Source organism: Cherax quadricarinatus, chromosome 35 (genome assembly GCF_038502225.1).
Source record: "Cherax quadricarinatus isolate ZL_2023a chromosome 35, ASM3850222v1, whole genome shotgun sequence".
NCBI lineage: Eukaryota > Metazoa > Arthropoda > Malacostraca > Decapoda > Parastacidae > Cherax > Cherax quadricarinatus.
The window spans coordinates 12,220,580-12,244,022 of record NC_091326.1 but is presented as its reverse complement, the minus strand read 5'-3'; the positions used below and the strand labels follow the sequence as shown (position 1 = coordinate 12,244,022).

Below are 23,443 nucleotides of genomic sequence, written 5' to 3'. Positions count from 1 at the left end.
ATAAGACATTATTGTAAACAGATAACTATAAAGCACAAATGAGTATTACAAAGACAGGTCATATGGTTGCATGATCTTACTCAACCGACACCTCCCTTGTGGAAAATGCTGTATATATTTTCCAGAAATACGGTAATTTATAGGTAAATAGATGGCCTATACTGTATTTAATAATATTTGTCATAGAAAACGGAAAGCCTGCGTCTGGGCAGGGGACTCGCCATCTTGGTTTTGAATTGGATACAACGTTAATGTAATGGGAAGAATTTTTCTTGCTCTAGAGGTTAAAATTGGATTGACACCTCTCAAATAGGAGGCGAAATTGTTGGATGTGCATTCTGCATAACTTGATATATCAGACGACTGGACAAGACAGCTCCAGGAACCTCAGATAAGCTCTCTAGATTTGTGTATAATTCTGGCCAGTGTTTTCATAAATTTAGTGAGGTTTTTCTGAGCATGATACAACTTAATATCTAGTCAAATTGGTGAGTGATATTAAGATATATTTTCCTTTTGTTATGTATATGTGAATTTATATATAATCATTTTTTAATATACAGTCCACAAATTTATATATTTACGAGAATTCCTGATGTATAATTCATTTAATTAATAGGTCCAGAGCAACTTGTGGATATGACAGTGGTAGGTATCGAAGGGGGACATTTTTGCGACCTAGGTGTCCCAAATTCCTACTTGCTAACTGATAAATAATAATTATCTATGTTCATTTACTGTTATGTACATAATTATACATACAGATAAATGCAATTTTCTGAAGGATTACCTGAGAACTGAATTGTCAATGGGGAACCTCATAGGTATGGTAACCTTAGACCTGCAAAAGGCCTTCGATACTGTCAACCACAATATATTATGTAAGAAACTTCAAGCTATTGGTATAGGTTCTGTAGACTGGTTTAAGTCCTACCTTAGCAACAGGAGACAAATTGTCAAAATTAACAAAACGGAATCTGAACCCCTGCCGATAACATGTGGAGCTCCCCAAGGTAATATTCTGGGTCCCTATTCTTATGCTGTGTCAATGACATGCCTATCAGTGTCAAGTGCAAACTCCTGCTGTATGCAGATGACAGTGCTCTGTTAGTGTCAGGTAAAGACCTACAAGATATAGCTAATGTATTAACACTGGAACTGGAGTCCTGCAGTAAATGATTAGTAAACAAACTATCATTACACCTAGGGAAAACTGAAGCCATTCTCTTTGGCACGAAACATAAACTGAGAAGGGTAAATAATTTTAATGTCCAGTGTAATGGGGAGCCCATCACTTTGGTTTCATCAGTAAAATATCTGGGAATCCCCTTTGACCCATGCATGTCAGGAGAATTGATAGGGAACAGTGTAGTAAAGAAAGCGATTGCCAGACTGAAGTTCCTCTATAGACAATCACAGTGTCTACCTATTGAGGCTCGCAGGACCCTATGTCTAGCCCTTATACAGTGTCATATGGATTACGCTTGCTCTTCATAGTACTCTGTCTTGGCAAAAAAGCAAACAAACTGAAAGATAGACTGCAAATCACCCAGAACAAAATTGTAAGATTCATCCTGGGCCTGGGTCCAAGAGAGCATGTAGATTAGAATGAATTACAGCAGTTGGATATGCTGAATGTTGAAGACAGAGTAAAACAGCTGAAGCTAAATCATGTTTATAAAATTACTCACAAACAGTGTCCAGAATATCCTGCTGTCAATTTTGTCAAGGTTAGGAACCAAAGCAATCATAGTACTAGGGGGAGAGAGCACAACTTTGTAGTACCCACAGTCATTGGCCAGGCTTCAAACACCTTTTATTGTACAGCAATAAAGGAATGGAACAGACTGCCCGCACATGTCAAAGTCAGTCATAGCATGAACCAGTTCAAGAAGAGTGCCAAAAGGTGTCTGATGAATGTAGCAACAGAAAGGGAGGGGAATGATTTTTTATTTTTTAGCTAACACAAGTGTAATTTTACTTTATTCCTAGTAATGACCCTCGTATTTTAGATAGTCTTAATGACCCTCGTGTAGTAGATAGTCTTTTAGTATAATAATAAGATGTTATCTTCGTTATAGAATAATAAGAATCTCTTATAACCTTTATATTATAATAATAAGGTAAAAGGACCCCAATGGAAATGAGTCACTCTGACTTTTTTGGGTTATCCCAGGTTCTCTTCACATATGCTGCTATGTATGATAATCTATGTAACTGTATTTGTGTATACCTAAATAAACTTACTTACTTACTTATAACAGGAATACATATGGATTCATATCTACATATCTATAGTTCAATTATCTGTTACAAGCAAATTTAGAAAATTTGCTTAGTATATCTGGTATCTTATTTTCATTAATAAGATATCTTGACATGTCACATAGGTTATTATATTGTCTATCTCTGTATTCCTCAATAAGTGGACAATTAAGCACATAGTGTTCAAGAGAGTGACCATATGCCTGATCACACTATTATTATTATTAAAGATTCGCCGGTATTCTCCCGGCCCGGGCCTTTTCCAAGTGGTGGCCCGGCCGCCTGATCACATAATTTACATTTAGTTTGATCATCATCTGCGTGTCTCCCAAACTGCCAGAAGTACTTGTAACCAAGCCTAAGTCTGGCCACTACAACATCAGCCAGTCTGTTCACATTGCAAGTTGCTCCATAAATATACTTATCTACGTTCATGTTATCATAGTGGGTTATAGATCTACTCAGGCTCTAACTGCATTTCTATAACAATCATTTTTATGACGAAGGATTGAACTTCCAACACACCTGGCGCTGAATGACCCCACAGTGGTTTAGGATATAACAATAATAATAATAATAATAATAATAGCAATAATAATAATAATAATAATAATAATAATAATAATAATAATAATAATAATAATAATAATAATAATAATAATAATAATAATAATAATAACAACAACAACAACAACAATAATAATAATAATAATAATTATATTATTATTATTATTATTATTTTGGAACTGTATTGTCCTCAGATTCCGGCAAGTAGGAGAGCTTAATACGGCTCAGACTTCAGGTGCCCTTAAATACAAATAACAACAATAACTCGTAAAACGTGGGTAAATGATAAATAATAATATAGATCTGTACGACACAGACACCACTGATTCAGCGCTGAGTGACAACACACTACAACTCTTTCAGTCATCGGGAAGTGAAGAAACCTTAAAGCAAAGCGCACGTATCCTGAGAAAGATCTGTATGACTAACATTTGTCTCATTTTATACAGCTTTTTCTTCATGTGAAAAAGAGCCTGTATGTGTCCACCTAGTCACTCTTGAGTTGGGTAACCTAAGGCTGCACCTTAGAATACGTATTTTGTTTGTCATGATCATGTCTTCTTTTATTCTTCATTTCTCCAGGAATATATTTAGTTTTAATCATTCTTCGTGAGTTTATTCGTCTTGGTTAGGTTACCACCCTACATTACAAGAGTTTACTCTATTATATTTATGTTAATTGTAACAGGGGCATTAGAAAACTATTTTCACACTAGCGATCATTTCCATGTTATCACCTCCCACTCCCATCCCCATTCCTCAAGATACAGCAGTGCTGAGTAACCCATACTGGTTTAGCGCTGCTTTGTGAATATAATAGTGACAGTTCAGGCTTCAGACTTTGGCACTCTACTCAAGAAACTGTTTTTTCCTTCTCACGCTGGGTTAGCATTCCATGAATATACAGTAATATGTACGCTTCTTCAGTTGATGTATTGGTACAACTTGTTATTACTTTTGGCTCCATTTTAAAATTTTTTGAAGCATATGGTTAACGAGAGAATGTTCTTATAGGCTCAGGACTGTTTAAGAATCCCCTTCTCCATGTTAAGGCCAAGACTGTTCCATTACAAAATTTTTTGCATCTAGTTTCATTACATTTATTCATGAGAAATTTTCTGTAGCTTGACTTGTTAAGGTTATTTTTATTTTATCCTAGAGAAGGCTTATGATAACACCTGGCAATTTCAGTCTGGTCTCAAGTCCATTCTTTTAACCTATGGGGCTACAGTTACCTTTCTTAAAGATTTTTAAGATTGGATCAATCACAGCCTTTCCCACAACTTCATCTAAGATGGAGTACCATATAGCTGTTCCTAATTGCCATCACTGAACTCATTTGCACACTTTCATAGGAACTGTGTTCATTTCATGTACTCTAGATTATTTTGCCTCTCACCTTTGCATTATTATTCTAATCAATTTAAGCACTAAAATCTAAGGGTCATACAGCACTTCAAATTTTGGGATCCCCTATGGTCCATGTCTGCTATTCCTCCTTCCCAGTCCTGAATGCACATGGGTAGTACTTTATATGAATAAAATAATAAGAATAAAAATACTATTACTAGTAATACAGTAATAATAAGATGTTTATAATTCAGGTTCTTCAGCAAACATTTTACTATGAAGGCTAACACACCACCACCTTCTCCTGATCCTGTTAATGAGGGTGGGAGAGAGGATTTGATTGATATTGGTGACATAGAAGAGGTAAGTAAAAACCTTGACTGATTCTGCAGTGTTCTCTTTTTGCTGTCAGAAAGATAATCAGTGTCAACTACTCATACAGTAAACTACTTCAAGAATGTTTTCTTATTAATAAATAAGATACGTGAGTTTATATATTATATATGTAACATAGTACAGTGGAACCTCGGTTTTTTTTTGCCCTGGTTTTCGTTGAATTTGGTTTTCAACAACTTTTTTCATCAAAATTTTGCCCCAGTTTTCGTTCATCACCTCAGTTTTCGTCGAGTTGACAGTGGTCCACCATACCGACATGTCTGCCCACGCCCACACAAAGCATCCCACTCGTTCTGAGTCAGTCTGGCTTTGTTTCTCGTTGGTAGAGGGTGGTAGTGAAGGTGGTAGTGACGGTGGTAGAGAGTGGTACTGATGGTGGTAGTGGTTGTGATGGTGGTAGAGGATGGTAGTGGTTGTGATGGTGGCTAAGGGTTGTAGTGATGGTGGTAGAGGTGGTAGTGATGGTAGTAGAGAGTGGTAGTGGTTGTGATTGTGGTAGAGGGTGATAGTGATGGTGGTAGAGATAACCTTTCCTCCCACTCCCTTCCTCGCCATCTTCCATTCGCCAACAAGAGTCTTCAATCAAGGTAAAAGTGATGTTAAATGTTCATTTATCCATTTCATTAGTCCTTTATATTTATTTCTCATTGTTTTCTGTATTTAAAACTATAGTTATTCTCTATAAAATGTATTTTTTGTTAATACTTTTGGGTGTCTGGGACAGATTAATTGGATTTACATTATTTCTTATGGGAAATAATGCTTCAGTTTTTGTCGAATTTGGCTTTCGTCAGACTTTCTGGAATGAATTAATGATGAAAACTGAGGTTCCACTGTAATCTTATTAAAGATGGTGCTGCTATAAGTTTGTTACAGATTATTATATATTCTTCAGTATGTGTTTAGTTCTTATCAATATACAGTAGGATCCCCGTATCCATGGGGGATACATTCCAAGGACCTGCTATGGATACCAAAACAGTGGATAGTAGCAAACTGTATATAAGTCCTATACATACCTTTTTTGTTTTTTAACACTTCGGCCATCTCCCACCAAGGCAGGGTGACCCAAAAGAAAGAAAAAGCTTTCATTATCAGTGAACACGTTCACCATCACTCATACATAATCACTGTCTTTGCAGAGGTGCCCAGATATGACAGTTTAGATAGTCATTCCAAACTGCCAATATCCCAAACATAGCTTTTCTTAGGCTTTGAAGAATTGCCAGCTTCTCTACTTCTGCACTTTAGGGCCATTATTATGCAATATTAATAGGTATTTTTGGGTCACAGTAAACCGTGGATAACTGAAACCACGGATACCAAATCACTGGATATAGGGGTTCTACCGTACTGTACTTTAACAAATTATATTTGGATTATTAAATCACAGGGTTGATAGCTCAAGAAAGTTAATCATTGCGGCTTAGTTCGATTGGGAGTCCTTGGAGCTTCTTTCCCAGGATGCATCCCACAACAGTTGGCTAACACCCATGTACAGTGGACCCTTGGTTTTCGTGAGTCTCAGTTTTCATGAATTTTGGTTATTAGCAACTTTTTTCATCAAAATATAGCCTTGGTTTTCGTGATTTCCCTTGGATTTCGGCGGTCATACGGTACATGTCCCAGTGGCCCCACACAAACAAAGCCTCACACAGACGTATTCAAGAGTCAGCCTGGCATTGTTTCTCGTCGAGTGAGCATCACCTCCCCGCGTTCATACAAAACATTTTGTAATAATCCATTGTTTTTTTGTACTTGCAACTGCTAAATAAGCCACCATGGGCCCAGCCCTTTGGTAAAGAAGGTGAGAAACATGATAGAATTAAAGAAAGAAATCATAGAGAATTATGAAAGTGGTGTAAGCGTGGCCTGCACCTGTTATGGAATGTATTGTGGCATTGGGGAATTCCATGGGGTTGGATGTGAGTAGCCAGGATGTGGAAGAGTTGGTGGAGGACCACATTGAAGTGCTAACCACTGAAGAGCTGCAAGAGCTTCATCTGCAACAGCAACAGACCACAGCTGAGGAAATTGTTTCAGAGGAGGAGGAAGAGAGAGGGGAGAAGGTGCCTTCTTCAAAGATTAAGGACATTTGTGCAAAGTGGAGTGAGGTGCAAATGTTTGTGGAGGAACATCACCCTAACAAAGCTGCTGTAGGCTGTGTCTGCAACATGTTCAGTGACAATGCCTTGTCCCATTTTTGGCAAATCTTAAAGAGACACCAGAAACAGAGCTCTCTGGTACAAATTTTTGAGCGACAGGGGTCCAGTGACTCTCAAGTGGGTCCTAGTACCATTAAAAAACAAAGAAGGGAAGTAACCCTGGATAAGGACTCGGTACCTAAAGTCTTTATGGAAGGGGATTTCCCTTCCAAACAGTAGTTTCTTCTCTTCCCTCTCCCCTTCTGTCTTCCATACACTAACAAGAGTCTTTAGTAAAGGTAAGTGTGATGTTATTATTGCTTTATATTGATTTGTCATTCTTTTCTGTACGTAAATCTATAATCTCTAAAAAAATAATTTTTTGTTAATACTTTTGGGTGTCTGGAACAGATTAATTGGATTTACATTATTTCTTATGGGAAAAAGGTTTCAGTTTTGGTGAATTTTGGTTTTCGGCAGACTCTCTGGAACAGATTAATCACGAAAATCAAGGGTCCACTGTATATAAAAATAAGGGAACACTGCAGTAGTCCTACTGGCTCATGCTAAGCAAATCTTATATCCAACCACTCCCACTTTTGTACCTCCCCAATCTGTTTTTAACCCCTTGACTGTCGCAACCCCAAATCCTGAGGTGTCTCCTGGTGTCGCAAAATTTAAAAAAAAAAAATAATTAATTAATTTTTCTTACGAAATGATAGAGAATCTTTTCCCGATTGTAATGACACCAGAAGAACGAAATTTGATGGAAAACTGAAGGAATTATGTTCTTGCGAAGTTAGCGACCTAGGCGATATTTACGAATCGACAATTTTGTCCACTTTGAGCCCTATTTTCGGCTAATTCCATTGTTCCAGTCGACCAAACTCATAGCTATTTCTTTAGAACTCCATTTTTTCTATTGACTGAGTACAAGAAACTACTCATTTACCGATTTCAACTACCCAGTAACGTGGTCAGAAATTTGCAATTTGGCCAGTTTCATGAAAATTAAAAAATATGCCAATTTCAAAATAGGGTCCAGAATGAACAATGCAGACATTCCTGGCTCTAAAATAACATTTTCTTTGTTCATCAGTCATGTCTCCAGGCCCCTCTGATATTACTCTTGCTTTCTATTTTGAATTTTTATTCAAACAAAAAATAGATTTACTGTTATGCAGACTACTGCAATATTGTAATAATTGTATAAATAATGTCAACCCATTCATGACTGCATATTAGAATGGCTACTTGGACATTTATTGGAAAATGACATTTGTTTACTTTTGAACATCAGCAAAAATCAAACATTTCCCCTACTTTGAGGTCCATTTCAAGATTCTTTTCATAGTAAAACCAATCAAAATCACCTCTGTTTCTATAATATGCTTTCCATTCGATCAATTGAGACCAAGAAAACGAGAATACAACCATAAATACTATATGAAAATAGACCACAAAGTTGGCATTTTAATTAAAAAAACGGTCAGTTTTTTTTTTCTCATGCACTGCGTGCTGCAGGATTTTTTTTATATGGTGCACACTGACCACACACACCCATTCTCTCACATGTGGGCCTACCAGCTTTCTCCTGCTTGATTTGAAGCCGCTAGAATTTATGAGTATACATATATACATGTACATCAAAAACAGTGGCTCGTAAGACGTATATATATGACCAAAACAGTCAAAGGGTTAAACCTATCCAAATTACTTAAGTGATCCACTTGGTAGTTTGTTCCACTCATTCACAATTCTGTTGCCTATTCAGTTCTTTCGTACATCCTTTCTGAATTTATCCAATATAAATCCATTGCTGAAAACCCTGTCTTGGTTAGATACTGATGTCATATGGAATTTACAATTGCACTTAAAACTTCTGTGGTCAGCAGTCATGTCTATACAATGAAATTTCATAATGCTGTGACTTAAAAATGATGTATTCTTGCAATATTTTTTTCAGATAAATCTAAACTAAAAATATAGAAATATAAATTCCTAGTGTTTTCTTCAGGTGATAGAGCTTGATGATGACACTAACTGGCAAGAGGATGCTCATAGAGATGAAGAGGATGAGGACGAACATATGGAAGAAACAACGGATGTTACTGATGTGGCTGCTCTTGTCTTCTCCAAGCACAAAGGTCTTTATGTGTATTACTAATTCTAAAATTCTATAAATGTGATAATGTTTAATTTTCTTATATGTAAATTCTTTTTTTTCTTTTCACATAAGGCAAAATGTGCAGTATATGTTTCACATGCAAAAATCTTGTCATTTTTCATTTACTTCCACCAGAATTGCTCTATTACTATATGTTAACTTTTAATTTTCGTAGTGTTATTCATTATAGTCCATTTTGTTATTCAACACACTGGCCGTATCCCATCGAGGCAGGGTGACCCAAAAGGAAAAACGAAAGTTTCTCCTTTTACATTTAGTAATATATACAGGAGAAGGGGTTACTAGCCCCTTGCTCCCGGCATTTTAGTCGCCTCTTGCAACACGCATGGCTTACGGAGGAAGAATTCTGTTCCACTTCCCCATGGAGTCTTTTCTTACTATGTAGTATATTTGTTTTGGTGATTTGCTTTTACTTTTTCAGCTATTTAAAACATTGTAGATTTTCTTATTATTTACCTTGCAAATTCAAACTTACCAAAACTAAATTTATTAGAAATTTCTTCTTGACCCATTTTTTTACACTGATTTATTATCACAGTTTAGTTTGGAGTACATACATTTTTTTTTAACAAATCTCCATAATGTATTTACACAGAGCTTCAGCATCATTAGCTTCTGTGTTGGAGCTGCTTTAGATAAAGAGATAAACCCATATGGGTCATTCAGTGCTAAGAGTGGTGGAGGCTTCATCCTCAATATATTAAGCTTGAGACAGGCATAACCATTTGATAGAAACCCCTAACTTATATTCCATGAAACAGGGATAATTTATTTTTCATTTTAGAAAATAGGTACAGAGACTGTAGTAAATTTAAAGGGGAATATGACACTTAACATTAGTTATATTAATAATTACCCTTAAGGGGAGTTCCTTGATGCTGGTGAAGGACTCTTGATCCAAGGCATTCAAGGTATCTTCCCCTTCCTTGGCTCAAACTTTATTACCTCACAGTAAGGGTCATTCGGACCTGTTGAGGTGGTTTGGTCATTTAGAGAGGATGGAACAAAATAGGATGGCTTGGAGGGTGTGTAAATCTATAATGGAGGGGAGGAGGGGTAGGGGTTGTCCTAGGAAAGGATGGAGGGAGGGGGTAAAAGAGATTTTGTGTGCAAGGGGTTTGGGCATGCAGCAGGCACGTGTGAGCATGTTAGATAGGAGTGAATGGAGATGAATGGTTTTTGGTACCTGACAAACTGTTAAAGTGTGAACAGAGTAATATTTTGTGAAGGGATTCAGGGAAACCAGTTAGCCAAACTTGAGTCCTGGAGGTGGGAAGTACAATGCCTGCACTTTAAAGGAGGAGTTTGGGATATTGACTGTTAGGAGTGATATCTACACTGTCATATCTACGCGCCTCTGCAAAGACAGTGATTATGTGTGAATGATGGTGAAAGTGTTTCTTTTTTGGGTCACCCTGCCTTGGTGGGAGACAGCCGACATCTTAAAAAAAAAATAGCCAGAAAATATGATTACCCAGTTAAAAATATAGACCTTTCCTAGTCAGTAATGATGATGCTACTTCATTTCAGACCTTATTTTTTGAATGTGAAAGTAATATACTTACACACTTGGGATCAATGTTTCAGGCTCAGTATTCAGTTGTTCAGTGTCACCTGGTGGAAACATAGCAGCCACAGGGGGAGAGGATGACTTGGCATATGTATGGGACATACGTACTGGAAATGTACTTTTGACTTGCACAGGCCACAAGGTGACTATTCACATCCAGATGGCCATAGTAAGGCACTGTTTAAATAAAAGTAAAAAAAAAAAAAAAAAAAAGCTATGGTTTTAATGTTTACTATTTTTCTGGTTAAGTTAAGAGATTTCTTTTGTTTTAATAGCCTATGCATTACATGTTAGTTAATGCAATAATATCACAGTAAACAGGTGATATCATAACATGCAAAACAGCCACTGTGAAAAAATAGTGAAATTCCAAACACTTTCGTGTTTTTTCAGTTCCTTGATAATGTGAAAAATCATGAAAGTACTTGGAATTTCACTATATTTCACTGGTTGTTTTGCATGTAAGTTAATATCAATTTTAAGTATATTATTATTACCGTATGTTAAATATTATGAATAATTCAATTTTTTATACCATCTAGGACAGCATCACATGTGTTGAGTTCAGTCATGATGGATCCTTGTTAGCAACAGGGGATATGAGTGGATACATTCAAGTCTGGAAAATTGCAGCATCAGAAAAGATATGGGAATTTGAAACTGGAGACCTTAGTGTAAGTTCTGTTTAAGGAAATATAATCCTCCCCTGTTTATTTTTAATCAGGCATGTAATTTGGCATACAAATGTAAGTAATACAAGCTATGTAATATATAAATAACTTATTTTTATATACGGAGTTTTTATGTATTCTACTTTATGTGCAGCTTGTTAAGTATAGAATCTTCAGTGTTACCTATGACATTAGTTTAATACTTTTTCCAGTGGTTAACATGGCATCATGCTTCACGCGTGTTGCTAGCAGGAACTGCAGAAGGAGAGATGTGGATGTGGCTTGTACCGCAAGGCAATGCTCGTACCTTTCCTAGTTATGGTATAAACTCTCAATGTGGAGCACTGCTACAGGATGGTAAGATAGCTCAGTGTTCATGCTCTACATTTTACTTTTATGATAGCCACCAAACAGCACTAAACCCATATGGGCCATCCAGTGTTGCAATGCTTATTACTATACAACATTTTAGATTGCATTTTACATACTGTAATAATTACTAAAAAGAATAAGAAGAAAATTGTCAAAGTGGGAAGTCTGAATGTGCATGGATGTTGTGAAAATGATAAGAAAGAGATGATTGTGGATGTTATGAATGAGAAGAAGCTGGACAGGACTTGAGTCCTGGAAATGGGAAGTACAATGCCTGCACTCTAAAGGAGGGGTTCAGGATATTAGGAGTTTGGAGGGATATGTTGTGTATCTTTATACGTATATGCTTCTAAACTGTTGTGTTCTGAGCGCCTCTGCAAAAACAGTGATTGTGTGTGAGTGAGGTGAAAGCGTTGAATGATGATGAAAGTATTTTCTTTTTGGGGATTTTCTTTCTTTTTTGGGTCACTCTGCCTAGGTGGGAGACGGTCATCTTGTTAAAAAAAAATTTTTTTTTGCCGTATGTCTTCATATTTTTTAAATATTAAAACTAGGTGATCTACTGTTTAGTAGTATACCTCTCATGATAAGCAGACAGAGGATTACAATACCGTATTTCATGGCGCGAAGATCCTATTTTTTTTCCCAAAATAAGTCTCAAAAATTTACCCAGCATCTTGGAGGCCATAGTACCGTATATCTTTTTTTTTTTTTTTTTTTTTTCCAAAATTTAGGCAATCAGAATTGGAGGAGGGGTGGGGGGAAGAGGAGGTTTGTTCTTGGAACCAGAGCATCTTGCTCGCCGTAAAATACAGTAAAAATTAACCACTCTTTCATGACATGTATCAAAATCAAACTCAAGTTCTTTAGTCCCTGTTACATCATTCCTTACTTTCTGATCAGACTCATTGATGCTTCATTATAGTAATGGTATACAGTACCAACTAGTTGAAGATTAAGACATGTAAAAAAATATTTAAAAAGTTTAAGTAAAATTGATATAATAGTTTTTAAAACGCTGTTGATAATTCCCATCAACAATATGCATTACTATAGTTATTCGACTTTGTTTTCAGGTAAGCGTTCGGTTGCAGGTTATGAAGATGGTTCTTTGCGTGTATTTGATCTGAAGAGTGGGCAGCTGGTGCAGCAGTTTAGTGATGGCTTGGCACATACTGCTCCTATTGCCAGCCTTGCTGTTCACAAGGACAACACGCTTGTTATATCAGGCTCCCTGGATGGCACAGCCAAATTATACAACACTAATACTGGAAAGGTCAGCTTAAAATACATGCTACTGTATTGACACCTCTGAAATTCATGTTATATATTCTAAATGTCTGTGAAGACACAAAAGTTGTTCTACCATATTGTACTGTCAAGATGCAAGTCCTGGGTTTGATTCTTGGGCAAGGGAAACAAATTGGCAATTCTCCTGACACCCAATGTTTAAGTAACAAAATAAATACCTGGGTTTTATTCAATTGTTGTGGGTCATCCTATTGAGTGGTATGCTATAACTAGGGCTTGGCTTTGAAATAAGCTGAGGAAGGTTAACAGTGCTTAGTCTGTAAAATGAAGTGCATAAAATAATGGGCAATATTGTGAGAGAAATATCAATATGGGCAAATCTATGGAAATGTGTAGTGGCATTAGAAGTCAGGCACCTATATATATTGGGCTGTTTAGGAAATAATGCATAAAAACATAAGAATGTGTTACTAGTACCAGAGGGCACTAGGGCATTCACATTCTTTTTTATAACAACTGTAACTGCTTTTTTTTTTTTTTTAACAAGACGGCCGTCTCCCACCGAGGCAGGGTGACCCAAAAAAGAAAGAAAATCCCCAAAAAGAAAATACTTTCATCGTCATTCAACACTTTCACCTCACTCACACATAATCACTGTTTTTGCAGAGGTGCTCAGAACACAACAGCTTAGAAGCATATACTACTTATAAAGATACACAACATATCCTTCCAAACTGCCAATATCCCGAACCCCTCCTTTAGAGTGCAGGCATTGTACTTCCCATTTCCAGGACTCAAGTCCGACTATATGAAAATAACCGGTTTCCCTGAATCCCTTCACTAAATATTACCCTGCGAGGAGACGGTTGGAGGCAGTGGAGATGTCCTGTTTAAGGGCAATGTGTGGTGTAAATATTATGCAGAAAATTCGGAGTGTGGAAATTAGGAGAAGGTGTGGAGTTAATAAAAGTATTAGTCAGAGGGCAGAAGAGGGGTTGTTGAGGTGGTTTGGTCATTTAGAGAGAATGGATCAAAGTAGAATGACATGGAAAGCATATAAATCTATAGGGGAAGGAAGGCGGGGTAGGGGTCGTCCTCGAAAGGGTTGGAGAGAGGGGATAAAGGAGGTTTTGTGGGTAAGGGGCTTGGACTTCCAGCAAGCGTGCGTGAGCGTGTTAGATAGGAGTGAATGGAGACGAATGGTACTTGGGACCTGACGATCTGTTGGAGTGTGAGCAGGGTAATATTTAGTGAAGGGATTCAGGGAAACCGGTTATTTTCATATAGTCGGACTTGAGTCCTGGAAATGGGAAGTACAATGCCTGCACTTTAAAGGAGGGGTTTGGGATATTGGCAGTTTGGAGGGATATGTTGTGTATCTTTATATGTGTATGCTTCTAGACTGTTGTATTCTGAGCACCTCTGCAAAAACAGTGATAATGTGCGAGTGTGGTGAAAGTGTTGAATGATGATGAAAGTATTTTCTTTTTGGGGATTTTCTTTCTTTTTTGGGTCACCCTGCCTCGGTGGGAGACGGCCGACTTGTTGAAAAAAAAAAAAAAAAAAAAAATATATATAATATATATATATATATATATATATATATATATACAATATATATATATATATATATATATACAATATATATATATATATATATACAGTGGACCCCCGCATAACGATGGCATCACATAGCGATTTTTCCGCATACCGATTACTTTTATCGCAAAATTTTTGCCGCGCATACCGATTAAAAACCCGCTTACCGATTTTCGTCCGAGACGCGTCCAATGTGCCCTCACATGTGCCGGCCGTCCCATTGTTTACCAGCCAGCCTCCGCGGTAACATCCAAGCATACACTCGGAATATTTCGTATTATTACAGTGTTTTCGGTGCTGTTTCTGGAAAATAAGTGACCATGGGCCCCAAGAAAGCTTCTAGTGCCAACCCTGTGGTAAAAAGGGTGAGAATTAGTATGGAAATTAAGAAAGATTTTGAAGGGTTTGGGGCTAACCCTGAGAAGCCTATGCCAGTTGTGGAATCCATTGTGCCTACTTCAAAGATTAAGGAAATGTGTGCACAGTGGGTTGAACTGCAAACCTTTATAGATGAAAATCACCCTGACACAGCTGTTGCAAGCCGTGCTGGTGACTATTTCAATGACAATGTTATGGCCCATTTTAGGAAAGTCTTGAAGGAACGGGAGGTACAGAGCTCTATGGACAGATTTGTTGTGCGACAGAGGTCCAGTGACTCTCAAGCTGGTCCTAGTGGCATTAAAAGAAGAAGGGAAGTAACCCCAGAAAAGGACTTGCTACCTCAAGTCCTAATGGAAGGGGATTCCCCTTCTAAACAGTAAGAAGATAATGCTCTCCCCTCCTCCCATCCCATCAATCATCACCAGATCTTCAATAAAAGTAAGTGTCATGTAATTGTGCATGCCTTTTTCAGTTTGTGTGTATTAAAATTAACATTTCATGTGGTAAAAAAAAATTTTTTTCATACTTTTGGGCGTCTTGCACGGATTAATTTTATTTCCATTATTTCTTATGGGGAAAATTCATTCGCATAACGATTATTTCGCATAACGATGAGCCCTCATACACGGATTAAAATCGTTAACCGGGGGTCCACTGTATATATATATATATATATATATATATATATATATATATATTATATATATATATATATATATATATATATATATATATATATATATATATATATATATATATTTTTTTTTTTCAACAAGTCGGTCGTCTCCCACCGAGGCAGGGTGACCCAAAAAAGAAAGAAAATCCCCAAAAAGAAAATACTTTCATCATCATTCAACACTTTCACCACACTCACACATTATCATTGCCTTTGCAGAGGTGCCCACAATACAACAGTTTAGAAGCATATACGTATAAAGATACACAACATATCCCTCCAAACTGCCAATATCCCAAACCACTCCTTTAAAGTGCAGGCATTGTACTTCTCATTTCCAGGACTCAAGTCCGACTATATGAAAATAACCGGTTTCCCTGAATCCCTTCACTAAATATTACCCTGCTCACACTCCAACAGATCGTCAGGTCCCAAGTATCATTCGTCTCCATTCACTCCTATCTAACACGCTCATGCACGCTTGCTGGAAGTCCAAGCCCCTCGCCCACAAAACCTCCTTTACCCCCTCTTTCCAACCCTTTCGAGGACGATCCCTACTCCTCTTTCCTTCCCCTATAGATTTATATGCTTTCCATGTCATTCTACTTTGATCCATTCTCTCTAAATGACCAAACCACCTCAAGAACCCCTCTTCTGCCCTCTGACTAATGCTTTTATTAACTCCACACCTTCTCCTAATTTCCACACTCCGAATTTTCTGCATAATATTTACACCACACATTACCCTTAGACAGGACATCTCCACTGCCTCCAACCGTCTCCTCGCTGCTGCATTTACCACCCAAGCTTCACATCCATATAAGAGTGTTGGTACTACTATACTTTCATACATTCCCTTCTTTGCCTCCATAGATAACGTTTTTTGACTCCACATATACCTCAACGCACCACTCACCTTTTTTCCCTCATCAATTCTATGATTAACCTCATCCTTCATAAATCCATCCGCCAACACGTCAACTCCCAAGTATCTGAAAACATTCACTTCTTCCATACTCCTCCTCCCCAATTTGATATCCAATTTTTCTTTATCTAAATCATTTGATACCCTCATCACCTTACTCTTTTCTATGTTCACTTTCAACTTTCTACCTTTACACACATTCTCAAACTCATCCACTAACCTTTGCAATTTTTCTTTAGAATCTCCCATAAGCACAGTATCATCAGCAAAAAGTAACTGTGTCAATTCCCATTTTGAATTTGATTCCCCATAATTTAATCCTACCCCTCTCCCGAACACCCTAGCATTTACTTCTTTTACAACTCCATCTATAAATATATTAAACAACCATGGTGACATTACACATCCCTGTCTAAGACCTACTTTTACCGGGAAGTATTCTCCCTCTCTTCTACACACCCTAACCTGAGCCTCACTATCCTCATAAAAGCTCTTTACAGCATTTAGTAACTTACCACCTATTCCATAAACTTGCAACATCTGCCACATTGCTCCTCTATCCACTCTATCATATGCCTTTTCTAAATCCATAAATGCAATAAAAACTTCCCTACCTTTATCTAAAAACTGTTCACATATATGCTTCAATTTAAACACTTGATCTACACATCCCCTACCCACTCTGAAGCCTCCTTGCTCATCCGCAATTCTACATTCTGTCTTACCTCTAATTCTTTCAATTATAACCCTACCGTATACTTTTCCTGGTATACTCAGTAAACTTATTCCTCTATAATTTTTACAATCTCTTTTGTCCCCTTTCCCTTTATATAAAGGGACTATACATGCTCTCCGCCAATCCCTAGGTACCTTCCCCTCTTTCATACATTTATTAAACAAAAGTACCAACCACTCCAACACTATATCCCCCCTGCTTTTAACATTTCTGTCATGATCCCATCAGTTCCAGCTGCTTTACCCCCTTTCATTCTACGTAATGCCTCACGTACCTCCACCACACTTACATTCTGCTCTTCTTCACTCCTAAAAGATGGTATACCTCCCTGGCCAGTGCATGAAATTACCACCTCCCTTTCTTCCTCAACATTTAAAAGTTCCTCAAAATATTCTCGCCATCTACCTAATACCTCCCTCTCCCCATCTACTAACTCCCCTACTCTGTTTTTAACGGACAAATCCATACTTTCCCTAGGCTTTCTTAACTTGTTTAACTCACTCCAAAATTTTTTCTTATTTTCATTAAAATTTCTTGACAGTGCCTCTCCCACTCTTTCGTCTGCTCTCCTTTTGCACTCTCTCACCACTCTCTTCACCTTTCTTTTACTCTCCATATACTCTGCTCTTCTTATAACACTTCTGCTTTGTAAAAACCTCTCGTAAGCTACCTTTTTCTCTTTTATCACACCCTTTACTTCATCATTCCACCAATCACTCCTCTTTCCTCCTGCCCCCACCCTCCTATAACCACAAACTTCTGCCCCACATTCTAATACTGCATTTTTAAAACTATTCAAACCCTCTTCAACCCCCCCACTACTCATCTTTGCACTAGCCCACTGTTCTGCCAATAGTCGCTTATATCTCGCCCGAACTTCCTCCTCCCTTAGTTTATACACTTTCACCTCCCTCTTACTTGTTGTTGCCACCTTCCTCTTTTCCCATCTACCTCTTACTCTAACTGTAGCTACAACTAAATAATGATCTGATATATCAGTTGCCCCTCTATAAACATGTACATCCTGGAGCCTACCCATCAACCTTTTATCCACCAATACATAATCTAACAAACTACTTTCATTACGTGCTACATCATACCTTGTATATTTATTTATCCTCTTTTTCATAAAATATGTATTACTTATTACCAAATTTCTTCCTACACATAGCTCAATTAAAGGCTCCCCATTTACATTTACCCCTGGCACCCGAAATTTACCTACTACTCCCTCTAACATTTTTACCCACTTTAGCATTGAAATCCCCAACCAACATTACTCTCACACTTGATTCAAAACTCCCCACGCATTCACTAAACATTTCCCAAAATCTCTCTCTCTCCTCTACACTTCTCTCTTCTCCAGGTGCATACACGCTTATTATATCTCACTTTTCACATCCCATCTTTATTTTACTCCACATAATCCTTGAATTAATACATTTATAGTCCCTCTTTTCCTGCCATAGCTTATCCTTCAACATTATTGCTACTCCTTCTTTAGCTCTAACTCTATTTGAAACCCCTGACCTAATCCCATTTATTCCTCTCCATTGAAACTCTCCCACCCCCTTCAGCTTTGTTTCACTTAAAGCCAGGACATCCAGTTTCTTCTCATTCATAACATCCACAATCATCTCTTTCTTATCATTTGCACAACATCCACGCACATTCAGACTTCCCACTTTGACAATTTTCTTCTTCTTATTCTTTTTACTAATCTTTACAGGAAAAGGGGTTACTAGCCCATTGTTCCCGGCAGTTTAGTTGACTTTTACAACACGCATGGCTTACGGAGGAAAGATTCTTATTCCACTTCCCCATGGATATAAAAGGAAAAGTAATAAGACCAAGAACTATTAAGATAAAATCAAAGAAAACTCAGATGAGTGTGTATAAATAAACGTGTACATGTATGTGTAGTGTGACCTAAGTGTAAGTAGAAGTAGCAAGACGTACCTGTAATCTTGCATATTTATGAGACAGACAAAAGACACCAGCAATCCTACCATCATGTAAAACAATTACAGGCTTTCATTTTACACTCACTTGGCAGGATGGTAGTACCTCCCTGGGTGGTTGCTCTCTACCAACCTACTACCTATCTATATATATATATATATATATATATATATATATATATATATATATATATATATATATATTTATTTAGTTTTTTTATTATCACACTGGCCGATTCCCACCAAGGCAGGGTGGCCCGAAAAAGAAAAACTTTCACCATCATTCACTCCATCACTGTCTTGCCAGAAAGGTGCTTTGCACTACAGTTTTTAAACTGCAACATTAACACCCCTCCTTCAGAGTGCAGGCACTGTACTTCCCATCTCCAGGACTCAAGTCCGGCCTGCCGGTTTCCCTGAACCCCTTCATAAATGTTACTTTGCTCACACTCCAACAGCACGTCAAGTATTAAAAAAAATTTGTCTCCATTCACTCCTATCAAACACGCTCACGCATGCCTGCTGGAAGTCCAAGCCCCTTGCACACAAAACCTCCTTTACCCCCTCCCTTCAACCTTTCCTAGGCCGACCCCTACCCCGCCTTCCTTCCACTACAGACTGATACACTCTTGAAGTCACTCTGTTTCGCTCCATTCTCTCTACATGTCCGAACCACCTGAACAACCCTTCCTCAGCCCTCTGGACAACAGTTTTGGTAATCCCGCACCTCCTCCTAACTTCCAAACTACGAATTCTCTGCATTATATTCACACCACACATTGCCCTCAGACATGACATCTCCACTGCCTCCAGCCTTCTCCTTGCTGCAACATTCATCACCCATGCTTCACACCCATATAAGAGCGTTGGTAAAACTATACTCTCATACATTCCCCTCTTTGCCTCCAAGGACAAAGTTCTTTGCCTCCACAGACTCCTAAGTGCACCACTCACCCTTTTCCCCTCATCAATTCTATGATTCACCTCATCTTTCATAGACCCATCCGCTGACACGTCCACTCCCAAATATCTGAATACATTCACCTCCTCCATACTCTCTCCCTCCAATCTGATATCCAATCTTTCATCACCTAATCTTTTTGTTATCCTCATTACCTTACTCTTTCCTGTATTCACTTTTAATTTTCTTCTTTTGCACACCCTACCAAATTCATCCACCAATCTCTGCAACTTCTCTTCAGAATCTCCCAAGAGCACAGTGTCATCAGCAAAGAGCAACTGTGACAACTCCCACTTTATGTGTGATTCTTTATCTTTTAACTCCACGCCTCTTGCCAAGACCCTCGCATTTACTTCTAACCATACCAAATATAAACTAAATAATGTAGATCTTAATATTACGGATTGCGAAAAAGATTTAGGAGTTCTGGTTAGCAGTAATCTGAAACCAAGACAACAGTGCATAAGTGTTCGCAATAAAGCTAATAGAATCCTTGGCTTCATATCAAGAAGCATAAATAATAGGAGTCCTCAGGTTGTTCTTGAACTCTATACATCCTTGGTTAGGCCTCATTTAGATTATGCTGCACAGTTTTGGTCACCGTATTACAGAATGGATATAAATGCTCTGGAAAATGTACAAAGGAGGATGACAAAGTTGATCCCATGTATCAGAAACCTTCCCTATGAGGATAGACTAAGGGCCTTGAATCTGCACTCTCTAGAAAGACGTAGAATTAGGGGGGGATATGACTGAGGTGTATAAATGGAAGACAGGAATAAATAAAGGGGATGTAAATAGTGTGCTGAAAATATCTAGCCTAGACAGGACTCGCAGCAATGGTTTTAAGTTGGAAAAATTCAGATTCAGGAAGGATATAGGAAAGTACTGGTTTGGTAATAGAGTTGTGGATGAGTGGAACAAACTCCCAAGTACAGTTATAGAGGCCAGAATGTTGTGTAGCTTTAAAAATAGGTTGGATAAATACATGAGTGGGTGTGAGTTGGACCTGATTAGCTTGTGCTACCAGGTCAGTTGCCGTGTTCCTCCCTTAAGTCAATGTGACCTGACCTGACTAGGTTGGGTGCATTGGCTTAAGCCGTTAGGAGACTTGGACCTGCCTCGCATGGGCCAGTAGGCCTGCTGCAGTGTTCCTTCGTTCTTATGTTCTTATTCATTACTTTAAGAATTTTATCTGTGAGTTCATAAGAATTGAGTATATTTTCATTACATCATTCCATTATATATATTCCACAATGCAGATTATTGGCACACTCAACTGTGAAGTGACACCAGACTCTGAAGAGACCAATGCAGAGATTGATCATACAGTGGAGGCAGTTAGTTTCTGTCCAGCGATGCCCGGTATTGCTGTCACTGCAACTTTAGCTGGTTATATCACAATCTGGGATGTTGCTTCACAGGTTAGTAGTCGTCTTTCTCTCATTTTTTGTATTTCCTCTGGGATATTTCTTCATAGTCTGTTTTCTCAATTTCTGTTTTTTTTTTTTCAACTTCACAGTACCGTCAGTACTAGAAATTCCTCTCATTTTTTTTTTAAATTATTCTTCATTTGTGATTTCTCCTAGTGTACATTGTTTTACAACTACGATGACTATAACAAAAGCCTGATTAAATGTTTATTCTTATAAAACTTTCCAAAATTATTTTGCCAAGGTTACTGTGTATACAGTAGGCTTAACTCATTTTTTTTAGAATAAGTTTGTTATAATTAGGCATTAATGATTCAATAAAAATTAATCACTGAACTATATATACTCATATTAATTAATAATTATCATAAATCTAAATACAGTGTAGGTACAGTATATTATTTTATGATCATTCATAGAGATGAGTGAATTGGTTTCATACTTTCATAAATAAAGCATCACCATTATAATGGTAGTTAGCTTTGCTATTTATATAACACTTTGGACTCAGTAACAGTGTGATATACAGGTTTGCAACAAGACAGGCCAGTATCTTGCTCTTAGAGAGAGAAGCCAGGCAGGGTGTAATAGTGGCATGTATAAATTGATAACAATCTTACTTATTCTAGTTATTCCATTTTATGGAATAACATTAGCAGTGTATATATTATATTTATTAATGTTATCCATGGTAAAATGCAAATGCTGTTTATTTGAACAAATGAGGACGTATCCTTTGCCACTTAAACCCAAAGAGGATAGGTTCTTTGCCCAAGGATATCTCAGGAAATTAGTCTCTCAACATAATCCATGGAATCCTTTCTTCCTTCTCCCTCTCCAACATAAAGGTGTCCCAGCTTTGGGGGACACATTTGTATCTCTTCCCAGCTACTCTTACTTCGATTTTTGTTACATAGTCTTTAAAACAAATTAAACAAAATTTAAAACATTCAGTGACTATTCACTCAGGCACCTCGTAATACATAGATGCCATTTCCAAATTTCATGGATTGAGAGGTCATCAGGAAAAAGTAAGCAAGTACGTATTTCTTTTAGGCTATATGTGTTAAAAGATAATTAGCGATACCTATTTTATAACACTTTTCACACACTGTATTATATTGAGGGGAAGCATTATACCTATATGAGTCACAGCACCTGAGGAATGGGAGGCAATCAAGCTCAATCCAAGGAAAACCAAAAACCCAATTCCTTGGATATAGAGCTGCTCAAAAGCATCAACGAACACTCTCCTAAGGGGTTTTCACTCATTAGCATAATAGTAAATAAATCATCACTGCATTCTATCCATAATAATATCCCTAAATAGTAACAGTTGATTTTATGTGTAGTCCTTGGGCAAGTTTAGCATTTAGCTTGATTATCATTATTATAATAATTATGATAATCCCTTGGTCATTATTTTTGTTTATGAATAGGTTAGCCGACATGTTATAACTCAAGGATGTGGATCATCAAAGCTACTGTGGCATCCAAGTGAGCCAGTTTTGTTCTCTGCTGGGCTGGATGGTACTGCACACTCCTATGATGTTCGATCAGGAGAACTTCTTGACAAATATACAGGACACAGAAGCTCTATACTGGCATTTGACATCAGCAAGTAAGATATGGTAGTCTTCTTTTGAACTATAATTAAATACACAAGACTTGAAGTATGTGTTTTTCTTATTGTTCTACTTGTAATATGTTAAGTTGGTCTTGTTATTAAATTGATTATACCTTATGGTGTTCTTCAACCTGTATACATGTACTGTACTTGGATTCATACAAAGTACTTAGATTTTTTCTTTAATTCTTACATGCTTCTTTTTCAGGGATGGTTCTACACTCATCACAGCATCAGATGATGGAACAGCCAGAGTATTTAAAATCACATGATTATTTGTAATAAAACATTAAATATGGAAATTTTTTGTTTACATTATCCTAACAAGTCTAGAGCTTTACCTGACGGTAATGCAATGTATTGTTATAAG

At 37.4% G+C, this 23,443-nt stretch overlaps 1 protein-coding gene across 7 annotated transcripts; it reads left to right on the top strand.

Moving 5' to 3' along the window:
* The first annotated feature begins 3,048 nt into the window (after positions 1-3,048).
* Positions 3,049-23,375, top strand: LOC128695140 (angio-associated migratory cell protein). 7 transcript variants are annotated; one of them, XM_053785588.1, is made up of 10 exons: positions 3,049-3,067; positions 4,437-4,545; positions 8,740-8,869; positions 10,498-10,622; positions 11,023-11,154; positions 11,364-11,508; positions 12,600-12,799; positions 21,276-21,437; positions 22,886-23,067; positions 23,282-23,375. In XM_053785588.1, exons 2-10 carry the CDS (start codon positions 4,459-4,461, stop codon positions 23,343-23,345), a joined length of 1,227 nt encoding a protein of 408 aa, XP_053641563.1. In that variant the 5' UTR covers positions 3,049-3,067; positions 4,437-4,458; the 3' UTR covers positions 23,346-23,375. The 7 variants fall into 7 exon arrangements, with proteins under 7 accessions (XP_053641563.1, XP_053641560.1, XP_053641562.1 ...); XM_053785585.2 differs by having other exon boundaries at positions 3,067-3,110; XM_053785587.2 differs by lacking the exon at positions 3,049-3,067 and adding an exon at positions 3,071-3,106.
* The last annotated feature ends 68 nt before the right edge of the window (positions 23,376-23,443 follow it).

Excerpts from the sequence above, each read along its gene's own strand:
- LOC128695140 (XM_053785588.1), top strand. The coding sequence starts at position 4,459 with ATGAAGGCTAACACACCACCACCTTCTCCTGATCCTGTTAATGAGGGT. Across the intron at positions 10,623-11,022 it reads TGACTTGCACAGGCCACAAG|GACAGCATCACATGTGTTGA; the intron begins GTGACTATTCAC and ends TATACCATCTAG. Across the intron at positions 11,155-11,363 it reads TTGAAACTGGAGACCTTAGT|TGGTTAACATGGCATCATGC; the intron begins GTAAGTTCTGTT and ends TACTTTTTCCAG.